Source organism: Bombus flavifrons, chromosome 7 (assembly GCF_040668555.2).
Source record: "Bombus flavifrons isolate JBK064 chromosome 7, iyBomFlav1_principal, whole genome shotgun sequence".
NCBI lineage: Eukaryota > Metazoa > Arthropoda > Insecta > Hymenoptera > Apidae > Bombus > Bombus flavifrons.
The window spans coordinates 13,381,270-13,399,939 of NC_138448.1; the positions used below are offsets into that span (position 1 = coordinate 13,381,270).

The 18,670-nt window shown below is 49.5% G+C and overlaps 1 protein-coding gene across 4 annotated transcripts in view; it reads right to left on the reverse strand.

The window, feature by feature from the left end:
- Positions 1-18,670, reverse strand: part of LOC138181622 (kinesin-like protein KIF26A) — a 260,347-nt gene that overhangs the window by 153,386 nt on the left and 88,291 nt on the right. For all 4 annotated transcript variants that reach the window (XR_011173549.1, XM_069116612.1, XM_069116614.1 and 1 more), the window contains exons 4-5: positions 15,332-16,144; positions 14,065-15,173 (exon numbers count right to left, since the gene is read on the reverse strand). Coding sequence is in view for 3 of the 4 variants with exons in the window: in XM_069116612.1 (XP_068972713.1) it covers positions 14,065-15,173; positions 15,332-16,144 (1,922 nt within the window). In the remaining variant the exon portion in view is untranslated. The remainder of the gene's footprint in view (positions 1-14,064; positions 15,174-15,331; positions 16,145-18,670) is intronic.

Consider the following 18,670-nt stretch of genomic DNA (forward strand, 5'->3'; position numbering starts at 1 on the left):
GCTATTACTCAACTGTGAGAGCAAGCTGATTGGTCTGCATCGGGGATTGCGAGGTTTTGTAATTATTGGAAGGCAGCGATGTCACGTTCTCGAAAACACGACTTCCATTACGTTCTATCTTCGGTACGCGAAGGAACACGCCTGAACGGCAGAGAAATTATGGCACTGGTCGAGTCACAATCCGCGTACGACCAAAACGAAGCAACTCGATCGAATGCAATCGATAATGACGAACGAGCTACTTGGCAAAGTGTCACGGCGAAAAACGAGGCAAGCTGGCAGAAGGAACGGAGCTGGGATTCGTAATTCCGTATCGACGTGAGGATAACTCGTGCAACTCCGGTGGAGCAACCTGGCGGTGTAATTAACGTCGCCGAGGTTGGCCTGAGCGTCGACAACTAGCGAAATCTCGTACAGGCGGCAGCGAGTCAGTGTGGAACGCAGAATATATGAAATGTGTGCGCAGTTTGTATGGTAAGATCGCGAATTCCACGTGCCTCGAGACGCCAGAATGCAAATAAGGCGATGCCTGCATCTACCCCTTCCACTGCCTTCGACGATAATTACCACGCACGTAACTAGATGCAGAATTGTGCGTTCTCGATTGCGCGTGCTAGACGTCTTCTACCGTACGCTTTGGCGAGTGATATTATCGAAAATTTCTACGTATATGGGGGTTAGGTATTACGACCAAAACGAGATCGCGGCTCGGATTCGACGGATTGATTGGTACGTTTAACGGTAACTGACAAAGTCAGATGGAAGACCAGTTGAACAAGGGCCTAGATAATTTTCAATTCTAGACCTAAGTAGTTGGAGTTTAATCGAACTGGGAATATTCTACCTGAAGAGAAATTCACCGCAGAGCCGTTGTTCCAAACTTCCGCGTCGATCACAGAATTTACAATAGCGATTCCGTTCCCGCGAATCCCTCGAAAAGAGGCTTTCATCTTCCAGGCGTTCTAGCTGGTAAACTGCTGCTCTTTGTATCAGGCGACAATGTCTACGGGAACGGAAGTCAGAACGGTGTCACGTTCCTGTCCGTGTCGATCGACTTCCGTGCACGAGAACGTCCCTCCTTTTTCACCAGCAACCCTTTCCCATTAGCGGACGCCGTTGACCGGTGATAAGCAACATCGAGTCCGGATATCGCGAGCAACGAGAAACGATATTACGGGCGCACGGTCGGGTCAGTTTCGTTATTTCACGCAACAGTGGAAGGCGTTTCCAACGATTGCGATTCGTTCGACTGTAAGGTCGCTGCCGCCGCCGCCTAGGAGAGGAAGCAGGTAAATCACGCTCGACCTGGAAAACGGAGTAATCGGCCGAGCATAGCCGTCATTCACCAGGACGAATCGTGGCCACGGCATTTTTTCGTCGCTACGCTACGCTGCGCTGTCGTGACGTGCGGCAATATAATTACAATATTGCACGATACCGTGATAACGTCGTGCCACCGCAACGGCTCCAGAACCTACAACGAATTCACCATCACCCTGCCTCTCCTCGTGTGTTCACCTTTAATCCCCGCCTCTGACCCCTCTCTTTTTCCCTCGTAATTAATTGCCCGTTCTCTACCAACGCCACCCACCAACCTGCTAGAACCATTAACTTTATTTACACGCTTCAACCCCCTAGATGTAAACAGGCAGCTTACCGCGTTGCACTTTCCCAAACCGCAACCAGTCTTGACCACGCCAAGTGTCGAGAAAGCTAATCGATTTAATTGCTCGTTGCCGGTCGGTTGAATTTCGATGAACCGTTACCAGTGATATCGGGGTGGTTTCAATGGCTAAACCGAAAGGTGGAGAAGAGCTCGCCTCGAGTTACAGGCGAAAATAATCTATTATTTCGCTGGATCCCCGGCATACATAGTCGGCCGACGATGCCACCCATTAAATTTATTCACTTACTTCACCCTCCGAGTGTAAACAGTTGGCAGACTACCGTGACGCGATCCTTGACGCGCGGATATTCCCCGTAGACTCGTAGGGAACGGGCCCTCGTTATTTTCCGCCCGCAGTTACGTTCACCAGCGGCGTGTTTGCGTGCACCCTTTCCTTCTCGTCTCCTTGCATATTTGCAAATATAATAATTTCTCCGATGCATACCATCGTCGCGGATAGACACGCGATTTTCTTAGTTGCCGCTCTTTCGAGGAGAAAAAAAAAAGAATAATCTGTGCTTGCAATTTTCTTCGTCCCTTGTCGCGCACAACAACGCATCCGAAATTTTGTCCGATTCGGGGAACAGCTTTGCCGCGAGTTCCCCTAAGTTTCGAAAAGGGCAAAGGGCAGACTATCGCGACTCGTAACGACGCTCTTAAATATTCCTAACCTTTCGCGCGCCCAATTCTGACCCTCGAAATCTCGAGCAAGCGTTTCAAGGATTTGGCCGGGGGAGGGGCAGGGGGCGGACGGTTCGACGAAGAAGCGAAAGATGCGGCCGGAACTGGGCGGAAAGCCTGTTCGAGGGGTCGGGACTGACATAACACTTATATCTTATTCCGTGGCGGTAGAAAATGGATTTATCCTTGCCCTTCTCGTTCCCGCTGAATATGTGCGTAGCTCCGAATCCTCGGGCGTTATTTATTCTCCTTCGTCGACATCGAAGCGGGCCAACTCTCGTGCTCCGCCGGATAGCTTTTCCATCGTTTAACGTCCCCGCGACGAGTATCAGATTTCGATGCTCGTGAAAAGATCGCTCGCCGCCGGTTCTGCCGTCGCTATATTCCGCGAGATGGATTTTCTAACCATATAGCGTCTCTAGTTCGTTTGCGATTTCGACTCGAGAAGCTTTCAAAGATTAAACTCTATCATCGTCTTACCCGATCCTCCTTCCGCTACCTTTTCTCTCGAGAAAATTTCAATCTCCAAGCAAACACGTTTCTCGAAGCGAGAACACCTCGATTTCAATCTCCAGACGAAGATTCTTGAAGCACGGAGCAACTTTTCTGGTTGCCTGTGCGAAACGGATGCGGGCACTCGATGATAAAAAAGAGACAGCCGTTCTTGGCTGACTATCGAAATAACGACGAGAGTAACAGCAATAGCGGTGCATAATGACAACGATAATGGCAGTAACAGCAACGGCATGTACGCCGCGCCGCCTCGTGTTGCCGCTACCGCGTGAGATTTCTAATTGTAGGATCGTCGGCTCTACCGGCGCTCGAGGGCCGATACCCGGCCATCAGGATACTCGATTCTCGATGCCGATCCGGAAACGTTCGCCGCGCTATCTCCATGGGACACGCGTCCACTTCGATCGCCAGCCTGTGAAAGAATAATCGGCTATCGCGTGCGGTCTACTTAACACTTGCGTAATTCTATCGATTTTCCTGCATCGTGAAAGCCTGGCGCTTAGTTTCTTCGAACGATTTCAACGCATTTATCTAACATGTTGAAGTGGTCACCACTTATAAGAAAACTCTACATCTGGTCTTTTTAGTTTTCTCAAGCACCGAAGCCATCGACAGCGCGTAGACAAAAGACTGCGACGGAGTCAGACCAGAAACAGTAGACAGGCGACGTTGGTTTCGGGGTTTTCAGTTATTGGGTAACACAACTAGCGTGCGGATCTGGACCAGCTCAAATTGTATTCTTACTTATAATTACACTTCTATTTAAATATATTTTCTGCCTTACAATTTATCCACGAGTTTTCTCTGTTTACACATCGAATAACCTCAACATAACAGTTACCAAGTAGTCGTCGAGTAGTAGTATTAGCAGCAGTAGTAATAATAGCAGTAGTCACCGATAGTCACGGCAGATTTTACCTTCCAAGTCATTGGGAAATTAAGTTGAGAAAAAACTGTTGCAGAACCAAGTCTTGGAGATAATGTACTTTGTAACAATGTCTTGATCTTCTTACACGCGACACTGCCTTCACCGTACCTAACGGCCATTAATCATTCTCGTTTCTCTAGCCGTGTATCAGTAACGAACAAACACAGCGAAAGTACGTCTTCTTCTCCGTTTCGTAGATCACCGCGGCTTAGCTTCCAGCCTCGATCCACCACGAAGAACCCCGTAAACCTCAATGCATCGATCTAATCTTATACGCTCTGGCTTTAAAATTCCATCTAAAGATACGAAGGCGCATCTATTAGACGTTATCCAACTATAACTGCGCCAAGGGTTGCCTGGAGCTACCATTCTACGGAGACTTCCTAAAGGAAAGCTGTGCACGACGATCGCGGACGATCGCATCTGCTTCGAGATAGCCCACCGATAAGCTCGTTCTGCTCGTATAAAATTACGGAGAAAATTTCAAAAAAAACTGCACTCCGGACGATAGAAGGGAACGAGGTCCTTAAATGGTGCCAAGTGAGCCGGCATAGCCGAATTGAGATCCGAGTCGACACACGTTTCAGTGTCGTATCCCGTATTCAGTCGGAGAGGCATCGTTCGAAGTTGTTCGCGTATATTGCTGGTCGTATCGTGCACCGACATCTCGATGCGCGAGATACGCAGCCCGAAAGAAGGTTGTCGCGAGACCGACACACGTACGAAATATTCGCGCGCTTAATGGACCATGCTCGTGTACGATTCTTAACGTTACGAGCAGCGATCTTCCCTAAATTTTCCCGCAAACGTGTCACATCGCGCCTCCTCGTAAACCGTATCGGTTTTAGCCTTCGTCTACCGCAAGAGACTCCGCTACCTGCTCAATATATCGTGTTACATTCGTGCGTTTTATCGCATTTCTCCGAGCTTTATGCGTCCCTTAAAATGTTTAACGATGATCGAGGACTCGTTACCAGTCTCGCTTAGAACGGGGAGAACGATGAAAACCACGAGGAAAATTACGAGACCATTTTTCTCCGCGATCAGAAAGGAAAACAAGAATATTTCTGGCGGCGACGTCGATTCGATCTGGCGGGGACGAGGGACCGCGAACAAGACCGGAATGACAAATTATGTCCCGGTGACCCTAGTTTACCGTAGTCATAGTAGTCGGATTAGACCACGTAATCGACGAACGATCCATCAGGACGGCGATCCGTCCCTAAATTCGATCTTAATACATCTGGTCATCGGGCAATCGCTTTCTCTCTATCTTCGTCCGATCTTGTGACACCATGGCGGGAGAGATCTCCGCGTAACCGATCCTACCTGACTGGCGTACTAATGCCGCGCCCAGCGACGAAGATTGACGGACAAACCTCGGGAAAAAGACGCCTTTCCCCTTCTCGTTTTAACCGTTAACGAGACTCCGCGTGGAACATTATCGTTCCACCGGTAAAACGTATTTTTTCTCGTCTTCTTCTTCTTTTTTTTTTTTTTTTTTTTGACTTTTCAATTGGTATCGAAACGTTTAACGAAAGGCGAACGGGAGAGGATACTTTCGCTTGGAGTTTAAAGAATCGAACAGACGCTACACACTGTAAAAGTGTTTTAGCCGGACGACTTCATCATCCGTCTCCTTTTTCTTCTTCTTCTTCCTCTTCGGTAGATTCTTTTTAGAGCAACATCCGCATGGCGTTGATCGAGTGGCCAGGATGATGAATCGACCATCGTGTTACGTAAAAAGTTACGCTGCACGAATTCTATGAGATCCACCCTCCTATGCAACCGGCTGGATTGACAAATCCTACTCGCCGGCTTTCACCTTGACACCGGGTACGATCCATCGTTCCAATGGAATTTCAATCATTCTTGATTATCTCCTATTTCACTCGGTTCGCTCTTAATTTTCGATAATTAGCTCGGCTTTCAGATTTTTATCGTCTAATTTCATGACAGACGGAACTCCGATTAAGATCACAGCGGGATGATAAACCCTGCCGAATGACTCTCTAAACGACTCGGCAAGCATTTACAATTGATAAACATTTTTCTGTCCTGATGAACGAGACAAGATCGTGCGATAAAAATTCCTGTTAAACGAGCCAATTACAAGAGACAAACGCATCGACAGCTGCAATCGCGAATGAACCTAATCAGGCCTGAACGAGAGAGACGGGCGCTCGCTGCGAGAAAAGTGGATTTCGTCGGCACAAATAGCGTAGTTCAAACGCGGGAAATTCAAAGGTCCGCGTGCAGGGGATCATAATTAAACGACAGAGAGCGGACCGGCGCTAATTAAAAACATAAATCTTCATCCAGCTAGGTACCCGCAGACTTGGTGTTATTAAATTCAAGGGTATTAATTACCTCTGCGACGCGAGACTTAGGAAATGACATTTGAATCGCAAAGAGTTCCACGGGCAAAGAACAAAGCACGGTAAAGCAATATTCGAGCAGAGGGGGCAGGGCTTCCTCGGTGTCCGACACAAAGCCAGCGTTAATTAACAATTAAAGTTATTACATCCGTTTGGTTACGGACGAACGACTTTTCTACCTACGCGCTGAATCACAAACGCGTATGTTCTACTGTCTCTTGTAAGTAGCTGTTTCGAACGTGTGTATGTGTGTGTATATACGTATATACAATATACATATATATATACAGCAAGTACGCGTACGTGTGTACGACGATGGGCATTCGATACGGCGGGAATTTTCAAAGGAGCCAGTACCCGTGAAATTTTAATATCCTTTGAACATTATTCCCGTTGAAGTTCGCCTTTTTTTCGCGTTCCATGGAGCTTCGAGACGGAAGCGAAATACTAATATCGCGAGTCGTCTTCCACGCGTATAGATCTCAAAATTTCACCGAGCTTATGAGAACCCTTTACAGAAAGGCTGGCGAGTGGTATCCGCGAAACGAATAACAAATTCGAGGGCGGTCAGCGTCGGTCTCGATCGCATCATCACGCGAAACACGCGTGCACGTTTCGCGCAAGAAAAGCTTGCCTAGCACGTTCGAGAAGTCGGCACGCGCATACATTTGCATTTTACGGCGCGTCTAATTGAGCTGTTCGTTACATCGTCGTGGCGATTCACGGCGCGTCAATTCCTCGCGTATACGCGTCGTTTCATCGTCGTCCGTTACTTACGCGATCCTTCGTTTTTTCGAATCGTCCGCGATACCGTATTAAACGCGAGAAAAGGCGAACGAATCGATCGAGTTCCGCTTCTTCGTAAAAGAAATCTCTGCTGCTCTCGAGAGTACTCGTTTGACAATTGTTTTTTGGCGCGCGTATTTACGACGTACGGAGCGCAACGCGAGTGCGGCTGAAATATGACGAAACTGGTCTAGTTGGCGTTATTATCCACGAAATCGTGACACTTTGCCCCGGAAGGGAGAAGGTGAAACAAGCTACGACTATATCACGGCACGAATGTTCTCGCCGCACTGATTTATCAACGCGACCGACCTTTTTCTTAGGCGTAGTCGAGGATCTATAATTGAATCTAGAAAACGATCGGACGAAAGGTCTCGACGAGGATATTTTCATGTTTCGAAAGGAATATTACATACGCGTACACGTAGCTATACAGCGTGAGAAATGTTTACCGGCCAGTGAAGAAAACCAAAATTTGCCTGAAAATTTAGCGTGGCGTTCTAGGGACGACCGCTTCGACTCGATCCACGTTCTCCGTTTACCATTTTCTTGTTAGTTTCGCCGCGATCTACGAAGCATATTGCGTTTCACGTTATTAGTTCCATTGTAGGACGTATTTTCATAAAGTCCCCTGCGCCCGGCGCGTATTCATAAACAAAGCCGGCGCTTCATCTCTTTTTCGCTAGCCGGAACATACTCGTAATTAAATATCCGTGCTGCGGCACCATTGTCTCGGTACCGGTTCCGGAAAATATATTTTCAAACTCTTCTCTGGCCAACCAGGGTCGCCTTTGTCATAATCAAACAGAGGGAATGGCCATGAGAAAATCGCGAGGCGCAAGTCCCGCGAAAAATTCTTGGCGCACGTGATTCGAGCGACTAAATGGTCGACCGTCGTTTAAATTCTGTCCGTTCCTCCGGCATGATCGCTTTGGTAAGCTTTGGTAAGCTTCGTAATCGTAAAATATTTGTATAGTAACGTCGGATTCGCGACGAGAGGACTAGAAAATACGGGATACGAGACTCGCTCCGCGACTATTCACGGCGGCGCCATTCCTTTTTCCTTTCTCGTTCAACGATAGAATATTTCTCTTTTAACAAGAAACAAGTTAATCGATCGAATAAACGAGTCGCGAAAAACTGGAAAGTCATTTACATGGAGGCCCGTGAGAGGTCGCCAGGTTAAATTAACATCGCGAATACAACGGCTGAAAATAATTGATAATTACAGCGCGCGTCGATGCGAGCCTCGTGTACGTTCAATTTACATGTATGCAAATTCCCCGGCACAATTCACCGCGTCATTGTCCCGGTCGAGACGCACGATCGCGGTGACGTCCGCTTCTTTTCACCCGTCTCCCGTGCAATTTGCCTCGATACGACCGACGTACGAAGGCCGAACAATCAACGCCGTAAACCTTCAAGACCTTTATTTAAAAAAAAAAAAAAAAAAAAAAACAATTTAACTTGGCCCGTGCGGAAGAACCGAAGAACCCTTCGCGTTGAATAGACCCGGCGAAATTGCGCCCTCGTCAGGATCGTTTTTCCCCCTCGAACCTTTCGGAAATCTGGACGTTCAAAGAAAATTTCAATCTCTCTCTTTCGGCCTGGTGCCCAGACTGCATCGTTTGGCCAACGTCCGGTGATATATGGAGCGGTCACGAGACCCACGTATACCGGGGGTTACGAACCTCCAAATTGATTCGAATCGTTTCTGGGCTATAATGCTGGATAACTAATGACTCTCGCGCCAGCCCTGCTATCGCGACAGGTACGAGAACGCTCGGTCACGTACGATGCACCGCTTCTCCATACACCAGTCGTTTAACTTGCGTTTCAATCGTAATTTCTGATTCCGTTCGAAAATTGAGATAGCCGCGTGATGTGCTTCGTTAATTATTACCTATCAGCCGTTACAGTTTCACATGGCCGACTATCGAGACAGTTTTTTCAACGTAGAAATTACGCACGACAGGTGTCGCGGTAATAGACTTCAATTTCAATCGAGTTTATCGTGCGATCGTCGCTTATCGAACTAAATGAATACAAAATGAGAGCGTAGGAATAACAACGAGCACGTTCTGCAACTTTCTGCTACACGATAAAAGTATCACGACCGAGAGACAGATTTTGCGAAAGATCATTAGCGTCGTAAAGAGATCATTGTAATACGGGAATATTAAACGACAGACGGTAACGCGTTCGTTGCACCGTGTTAGAATTACGAGAGAGAAGCAACGTAAACGGTGGCTGGTTCCAGGAGCAGATACGATGGACCGTATTGCCGTTATTATTCCATAAATAATAAACGGAGTAGAAGCCACTTAGCGTGGCGGTAATTTAGGCCAAGTTCACCAAGTACCCGATCTGGTCGTTCCTTTTTCGTAATTACAGCAACGTGCGATTTCAATATCCGCATCGCGCCGACTTAACCAGCTAATCATAGGTGTTCGCGTTGCACGTCGCCGTCCGTTAATTGGCGTCACGAACAGCGGAGAGAATGATGAACGGGAGCGTCGCGAGAACCGAGTAAAAAACTGAGGATGTAAGGGGATGAGAGGAAGAACGAGCGAGAACCAACGAAACGGGAACGTTGTTGTGGCGAACGGTGAAGAGACGAGCGGTGTGCTTCCATCAGGATCAAATTGAAAAGTAATATCGATACCGAAGCGTGACATAATTGCTCGCTCGCATTGGCTCGCGTAGCCGCAACTACGTCCGGCAAGATAATTACAAACTTCGCCCCTCTACCTGGTCTCTTTCTGAATCTCTTTCTCTTCTCCATACCCTGTCGATTGGCTCCGTTTTGCACCTCGATGTACACGCGCTCATCCACAGCTATCGGCTTTTAATAATCGCTCGTGAAACTCGTTAAGATTCCGCACGGTTAATCGACGTAATACGCGCATTTCTCTTCTAATTGGCGAAATCGAGGTCTCAATCGGGACCGGGCGAAACCGGCCCCTTCGTTTCACCGATCAACAACCAACGGGACCCGAAAATTAAGCGGCAACGTGAACGCGCGAACAAATTGTACACCGACAACACGGAGCTAGCTTATCAACGCGTGTCTACCAGAAGACGAACATCTCGTTGGCCGAGTGGCTCGAGCCGCGATTTCGAGCCAAGAATTCCACCCAACGTGCCGCGATCGTTAACGAAGCGTGGACACGAGATGAAACGGTCGTTTTAAATAGAAGATTAATTCCTGGGAACCTTTTAGCGTGATTTCGGTGATTCTTTATAGCCGCCCGACCCATGTAGGTATTACAGTGACATACGGACGTCGCTTAACTTAATAGTCGATGCGTTAACACTGGCTGGCGTTATAAAAGAAAAGATGGACAGGCCTACGTACGTGTCGCCCACGCGACGACACTGGGCGCCTAGCGTGCCTGCATTCACCTATACAAGAACACGCTTGACTCGTGAAGAAAAAAGAAAAATATGAACCCCCTTCGACGAAGATAATCAGAGGTATCGCGCAGCGGATGTATTCTGCAGGAATTATTATACTAAACGAGGTGCCACGACCGGGTGCCAAGACACCGAGTATTATCCCATTAGAATAAATGCAAAGTAGAGTTCTACCTTCTCCCATCTCGATGTACCTCTCATCTCTTTCCTCGTCATCCCGACCGATTCTCTTCTTCCACGGTATTCGTCTCTCTTTTTCTCTCCGTTTCTCTCTATACACCGTTCTCGTCTCGTCAACGTACTCGTTGCCTCTCTGTCTGTTTGGTACGGGCTCGCGTCTGGTCTGGTGCAAGGGTGGAAAATAGGAGGCAGCCGGAGCGGTAGGGCGCATTTACATGATATGAATATAATGGAGAGGGACGGGTCGCTGGCAAACCCGGACTACGAGAGCGCTACCTGTTGAACGAAGAGTTCAAACCCACGGTGACCTACCGGATATATTCGGCCGGTATGGACCGGCGCCCCAGCCTTCGAGGTCATTTCTGCATCTTCCATCCACCTCTTTTCCAGTTCACCGACACTTGTTAACTCGAGATGCCGCTTCTCAAAGCGCAAGAAAATTGATCTCTTGGTTTTCGTGCGATTATTCTCTCCGTCCGGAGAAAAGAAAAATTTCGTTTAATCGGAATAAATCGCATATCGAGTAGCAACCGCGTCGATACGTTTGCCTCCAAAATAGTCGAACAGCGACGGGAGCAATCTCCGTGAGAAGAAACAGTCCTTTCGGCGAGGAACAGAGAGTCGAGAGAATTACGCGAGAAAACTGAAGAGGAAATGTCACCTGTCCAATTAAGGACCACTCTCCTATCGACGATAAGATCTGGTGACGCGCGCACGAGACTAGACTCCGTTCTACGAAACACAGACAAACGTCGTCGCAGGCATAAATACGAATACGTACGTATAGAAGAGAGCGTGTGTCATTCAACCAAGAGAACTCCGGATGTTTCCCTTCGTTTCGTCGATTCTCTTTCAACGCGTCCCTTCTCATCGAACAGTCACCGGTCTCTGTTGTATTATGCGCTCATCGAGCGCAGCGGAGTTAAACCGTGAGTACACATCGATGCATTTCAATATCAACTTCGTCCGATCGTTTCCTTTCGAGTTAATTCACATTCTTGTTCCCCCTCTCCCTCCCCCTATGCTCTTCCTCTGCCGATATTTCGACGAAAACACGCGACACAGTGTCGCGAAGGAGGTTATTCCTCGAAGCTCGACTTTGCAATTTCCAGAGAGGCGGCAAGCGATCGTCTCGTAAAAATCGTTCCGAGGCAACCGGAGCACGTTTCGAGAGGCGAAACGTTGCTGAAATAAAGGACAGGGAAATAAAGAGAAGCCTCCGGCGGCCGGAGGAAGAGTCGAACATCGAGTCGAGAAACGGAGGGGAGAAGCGTGAAGGCAATATAAAGGGCCAATAAAATCACGACGGTTAACAATACGGGCGGACTTGGCCCACCGCCTTCTTCGCCTCGCGTCCTCTCTCTGTTTCACACCTTCCCTCACTCCGTGCTTTACCCCCCATGGACAAGGGAACGCGACCTGCACCCACCCTTGGTCAATTTTATCTGTCGCGTCAGCTTCTCTTCTAGAACCGCTCCGGTGAACTTGTGAAATTCCAAGTTCACTTCAGTGCCCGGGCAAACCCATCGGGAAATTGACGCGTGGAGATAACACGAAGAAGAAGAAGCCTGGAAGAAAAAAAAGCTCGTTGCCTGCCGTAATACAAGTGGCTATACTCGTTCCTTTCGATCCCCGAACGCGAGACGACGAAGCCGCGCCGAATATTCATGAAGTTCGAAAGTAACGGGACGACACTCGTATTCCGGCGACTTCGAGAGGTGGCTGTATTCGCAACGACCAAATACTTCGCCACAGACTACCGGTATACGTGGCGACCGATCATGGATGGGAACGAGGGAATATCGAGGGAAAAGGAAGGCGAATCTCGTTCGAAACGAGACAAGTTTCGCGTTCGGGGCTCAAAATAAATTCGCAAAGTCGTTTCGTTGGCGATTGTCTCCGGTACTGGCTGGTTCGAGAACGGCAGACGGAATGACCCTCGCGCGTTCACCGTTCAAACCAGTAGTCGTACGAAGAAACAGCAGATACGTCGTATGGCTGGCCGAAGCGCGATTAATTTCAATTCTCGTCGCACTCGGCCACTTCCTACGAGACGGTAAACACCGATTCCAACGAATCCCGGTACGAACAACGAAGGATAGCAAATAATGAAAGAAAGAGGAAGGACGCGAGGCGCCACTCTCTCGTGAGACGAGTCCATCGGAATCGTTCTCGCAGCCGGGTCACGATCACGTTCGAGGACCACTGTATTGCCGACGCCACGATCCATTAACGATATACGATTGCCTGTTCGGCCGTTTAAAGTCCGATCGAGCGAGAATCGCGACGGCGTTTATCGTCACCGATCGCCAGCACTAGCTCGAGGAAAACGCATTCCAGAAAACTTTTATCGCGACAGGCGCTGGTCGTTCGCGATTACTTCTGCTCCCGGATCTGGAATATTCTTCGAAATCGCGAAGCCTTACCTTTCGTTAACGCGCGACGCACGCCGCGGCACATTCCAGAGCGTAATTTTTCTTTCCACGAAGTACCGCGCGCCTTTTCCCGGGATCGTGTATTAATGGCAGCGATTGAGAAAGCCTCGATTTCGCGATAGATCGTTATTAACCGCGCCGCTGGTAATTACCTTCAGCTAATAACTCGACATAGCGCTCGCGGACAACTGCGATCGTGCACCGTGTCGACGCGGTCAGTTTGCACTGCGTGCGCGCTCTCGATACCCGCGAACACGGATACAAAATACACGAAGACTACCGTTCGACTTCGCAGCATCCAGCCAGAGGTAAGGTTTATTACGGACAGGTAGGTCGCGGCTAGGGTTAAAGGGAAAACACCCGTACCCCCGAGAAGAGATTTATCCCGCCGCGTAAACCACATGCGATTTATGCTCGACCGAACGCTCTCACGCGAGCTCCCAGCTGCACGCTTTTCGTTCCAGCATCGTTTGTCGAAGACGCGTGCCCCAGAGATCAAAGGTCCAGGCGTCTCGAGAAAATCTGCAGCAACCCTCTGCGCAGCTCGCAACCGCTACCTTTGAGATCCTGTACCCTGTGAATCCGCGATTGTTCGCGAGAACGCAGCTCCTTCTTCCTTTCAGACCTTCGCGTCACGCACACGAGAACAGAGAGAATCGAGCCCTTCAATGTTTAATTGGCTCCAGTTCGCTTTGTTTTCAGAACTCGATGGTCTGTTTCCGTGCCAACGTATTAAGAACGGCGCTCGCGAAAATCAAAAAATCTGCTAGACTCTGGTTAGTGAGAAAAAACGAAACAAATAAAAAACAATACGCGTTAGGTCAGAAAGCTACGATTTCGGAATACAAGAGGACCGAATGGACGAATAGCTTACGTTGAGCGATACGTTCTGTTCGCCGACCGAACGAACGTCCAGCCGAAGGAGGCGTCGCGTAAACAAACGGTAGTCAGGCAGCGGACAATTACAGATAGCCAGAAGGAACAATGACCAGAGAAGAATGAACGGCAGAGTCGTAAATCTTTAGCGGAAACAGGTGGACGCGCGTGATCGCGAGTAGTATAGTTGATTGAGTAACTGACCTTGCGAAGAAAGCTGCGGCTGCGCTGGCCTGCGCCGGCGTCCCTGGTACCCCGCTCACGTTGTACGAGTACTTGGTCTCCTGGTACACTTGATACGCGCTTTGCGGCTTCGAGTGCGACGATCGGTGATAATAGTGATCGGCGTACACGCTCTTCTCCGCTGGACGTTCACCGGCGACCTTGGACAGGCCGTAACTCTGCATCGCGGACGAGGACGACGTTTTCGAGTGACACTTCTCGTGACCGTTCTTCTCCGGCCCGTGCAAATGCGATTTCTCGTGGGCAGAAACAACCGTCGGTTTATCGATAGTCCCGTACGATTTGAAATCGTAACCCTTTAACTCGCCGTAGTACTTAATGTTCTCGACCTTGAACCCGTGACCGACATCGTGACTCTTAGACTTGCCGGTCTCGTGCTTCCCGTAACCGAGTTCTTGCGCCGATTTCATTCTATCCCCGCACTTTCCGATGCCCTCGATACCGTGAAGAATTGCCTTCGTCGACGGTTTCTCGATCTTCAACATCGATCTATCGCACAAACGTCCTTGCACCGCCTCACTAGCCTTCAGCAAAGAATCCACGGCACCCTTGTATCGGTCGCACGTCGACGAATCGCACGGCACACCGGAACCACCGTGGCAAACATTACCAGAAACGGTACCACAACCACCACCGGTTCCCACACCGATTACGCAAGACCGATTTTGATGATGGTGGAACGATTTGGACGAGTCCGCGTGACACCTCGACGACGATATCACTTCGCAGTCCTCGGTACCATCCTCGTGCGTCTCCTCCTTGCTCGAGTTATTATTGTTATTGTTGTTCGGGCAACGCGTGTCGCACGACTTGTACGGGAGTCGCGACCGCGACGAAGGACCGCGTGTTGCTTCTCGCGCGGTTGGCGTGATACTGGCCAGATTAGAGGGCGTCTCGGCGCCATGAGTGCCGCCGGTTCCCCTGCTGGAGTTACCACCACCGCCGCTGCCGCCACCGCCAACGCCACCACCGGTACCGGTACCTATACTCCCTCCTCCTATTCCTCCTCCTCCTCCTCCTCCTCCTCCTCCTACTCCTACTCCTCCACCTTGTCGTTTGCTCCTGTCCTCCTGTCCAATTGACAACATTACGCGTTACCGCTAATTGTTCTGAATTCGTGAAAACTTAATTCCCGCAGGAAACTGGGAACGTAGGAATCCAGGGAACAGGAAAATGATTCTTGGCAACATGAGAGGAACGCAATTATACGTACGAGAATCGGACTCACCTGCACGCGTTTGTAATCGTCCTGACGTCTAGCCACTTCCGAGTACTTCGGAGGCGGTTCGGACCTCGGTGGCGTCTCCTGATACTTGGGCGGTCTGTCGAATTGCCTGTACTTGGGTGGATCGATGTAAGGATTGTTCTGATGCCTGTAATAATTTGGCAGTTGACATTCCGTTAGGTCAGACTGCGATCTATTCAGCTGATAGTTCGGCGGCGCGCTCGTCTTCTGTTCCTGATGGCCCTGCTTCGCGTGCTTCGGAGGGATCGCTTTTTCCTGGACGGTGTGCGACTTGTCCCGTTTGTCGCTTCTGTCCTTGCAGCTCTCAAACTTGCCGTCTTTCGCCTTTTCTTGCGTCGCGGGCCCATCGATCTCGTAGAAGGTCAGTTCTTTTTTGCCCTGGCCCTTCTCCACCGCGGAACGATGAGCCTTCGAATGATGTTGAACGTTCTCCGCTCTGACGGGCGGATCGATCTGATAGAAAGTTAATTCTCGCGAATCTTGCGACTTGGATCGTGTCTCGTGGGTCGAATGATGCTGCCTCTCGGGCTGCGAGTGACTCCGCAAGTACCTCTGATCGATTTTCCCGACACCGTCTTGATGCCTCGACGATAATCTCGCGAACCTCTCGTTCAGCCCCAGTCTGACCGAGTTGCGACCGTACTCCAGATACTCGTCGCCGTACTTGAACACTTGCCGCGGCTTATATTTCTCCTCGAACTGCGAGTAGTTGTAAGTGTTGAAGCCCACCTGATTAAAATTTCTGCTGAGATTGGACGAATCGTAATCGGTCGACGTGACAGCTTCCATGTTTATCTGAAACGAAGGAGCCGAGAAATGAACGTTACTCTGACTCTGAATGAACGTAGGACGAAAGAGGAGTCGCGACGCGGAAGGCCGAAAACGGCAGGAAGATCCAGAAGGACTACGCTTCGAGTCGGGAGGAGAGAACGATTCAAGGGCGCTCGACGAAGCAAAGGAATAAGAAGAAGGACTCGGGGCAGGCCGGAGACCATAAATCGGGGAACGTCTTACTCCTAAATGCCCGGAGTATTTACCGTGAAACAAAAAACCACGGCGCGATAAATAAAATCTGACACCGAGGGGGCGTGTCCTCGCGTCTCTGTCTACCTCTGTTTCGCGGATAAAGCGCCGCTGCTTCTTCTTCCTCTTCTACTTCTTTCTGCGGTTCTTTCGCTCGGCCCCGAGAAAAGCGGTCCGAGCGAACCCCTGGTCCGAAACGTCTGAAGAGGGTTGCAGGAAGCCGGTCTCCTTCGCTCGGCTCCGAATTCCACGTCGAAAATCGAGTCGCGCTCGAGGAACCGGTTCGCACCTCCGGACCCGAAGGCCAATCGATTGCGCTTGTATGTGTGCACGTTGCGAGAGAGCTGCTTTCACGATACAACCGTGATCACGCGGGTTTCTCTCGTCTTTTTCACTTTTTTTCTCTTCGCTGCTCGAGCCCTTATCCAGAGTACGCTGCGAGGCAGTGGCACCGGCAGATGCGAGATCGCGATTAGACGATTCGACGAACTCGCAGCAATCCGCTTTCGACGAGATTGCGCCCTGCCGGCTTCCCTTCTCCGCAGGGGACAATTGCGCTCGTCGCTCCAATATCGCGAATTAAAATTCGAATTAACGTGCGAATGACTCGAGACCAAGTCGAGAACAAGAGGGAAGAAAAGTGGAAGACATTATGGGAAATATGCCTAGCCGTCGATTATTCCTCCGGTAATCGGTGCTTTCGAGCTGCCTCGATGGCTAATCTTTTGACCTGAAATCGAATTTCGCTGATCGAGCTCGGTCGAGAGAGCAACGTTTGACAAGTAATCGTTGCCGGGTCACCGGGTATATCGGAGTTCATAACTTCTTCTAGAACATCGAGAGTGCCCCCTCAGGGGCCTCGGTTATATATTACCAGCTGTAATGAAGACTCCAACGGCAGCGAGCTACCGAGCCACAGCCTTGTTTATCACCTTACCTCAAATATACAATTAACATGTTGAAAAGGCGCCCGAAGCACACGAAATCGCAATCTTCCTTTGCTCCGCACCGACGAAAGAAAGGGTTGCGAAGCCTGCATTCAGTCTCGTTACCTCGTACACGGCTCGTTAAAGCGTGTCTGGATCTTTAGCCCGCAATCCCTTCCCTCATCCTCGAACTATCTCTCGAAAGAGATTGTCAGAATTTACTGGTCGCGACCAACCAAATCACCGCAGATTTTCCAAGATTCGTTCACGGTCGCCGAGCTTATCGATCAAAGAGATCGATCGCTTTTCGAAACTTGCGTCAAGCTGGCCTGAATACTAGGGGAGGGTGGAGGGGCGCGATCGACTTTTCCCGACTGAACACAGCTGCCATTATTAAATATAATTAAAGAGAAAGGTTGTCCAGAGCGGAGGGAGTCTAGAAGCTGCGTCATTCACCGGCCATTTTCTTCCAATTATATTCAAAGAGACCGGAATAATTCGCTCTCGACACCAGAAAATTAATCTTCGATCTTAATCGAAATACGCGCCAAGCGGAGTACGTCGACTCGACGGACGAGGTGAAAACGACGCGGCGGAGAAACAACAGACCGGAAGTCTCGGTTGCAAATAAGAATGACGCGGTCGATCGTTCCGCGCTGGATTCGATGCTTCAGCCGACTCGCTACGTAGACAACGTGTCCCCGAATGCACGATACGCGCAATATTGATAGTCCGTCGCGGCAGAACTCTCATTTATCTTCATCCTTCAATTTCCCGTGTACACGTGCTCGATCGTCCGCGCCCGCTCAGCTCGCCAGAAATAAAAGAAGGCTACCGTGTTTTCTAAAGTACACGCGCCGAGAGCGATAGTCCTCCGAACGTATTCCAAGCGTCGCCATCCTATCCGGCTACGCGACGGATATTGCATCGAATCGGCTAGAAAGTCTTTTCAGCCTTTCCAACTACCCGGAGGATAGATAGACCCGGCGCGCGTCTCGCCGATGTATCTTCTGCATTTCCCCTCGCCGATTATTTATCTCGTCTCCGTAGCAATCTTTCGAAAATTAATGGATCCGCCAAACTTCGCGAGTTTATACCGTCTTTAACGCTGCATCTTTAATAACCCAACAATGTAAGCTTCTTTGCGCGCGGATCACGGTTCGATATTATTAACGAGGGGGCCGATAATTACGTATCATCCTTCTCTCGCTATCAATCATGTTACGATTATAAAACGATTCACGAGAGCAACGTTAAGATGAAACTCGAGCACCTTTCGTGGAATCTTCCAGCGTATAACGACATTGATACTGGTGAAACGCGAGGCGACTTTCTTCGTGCCTCGTAACTATCTACTGCGTGCATAAATATT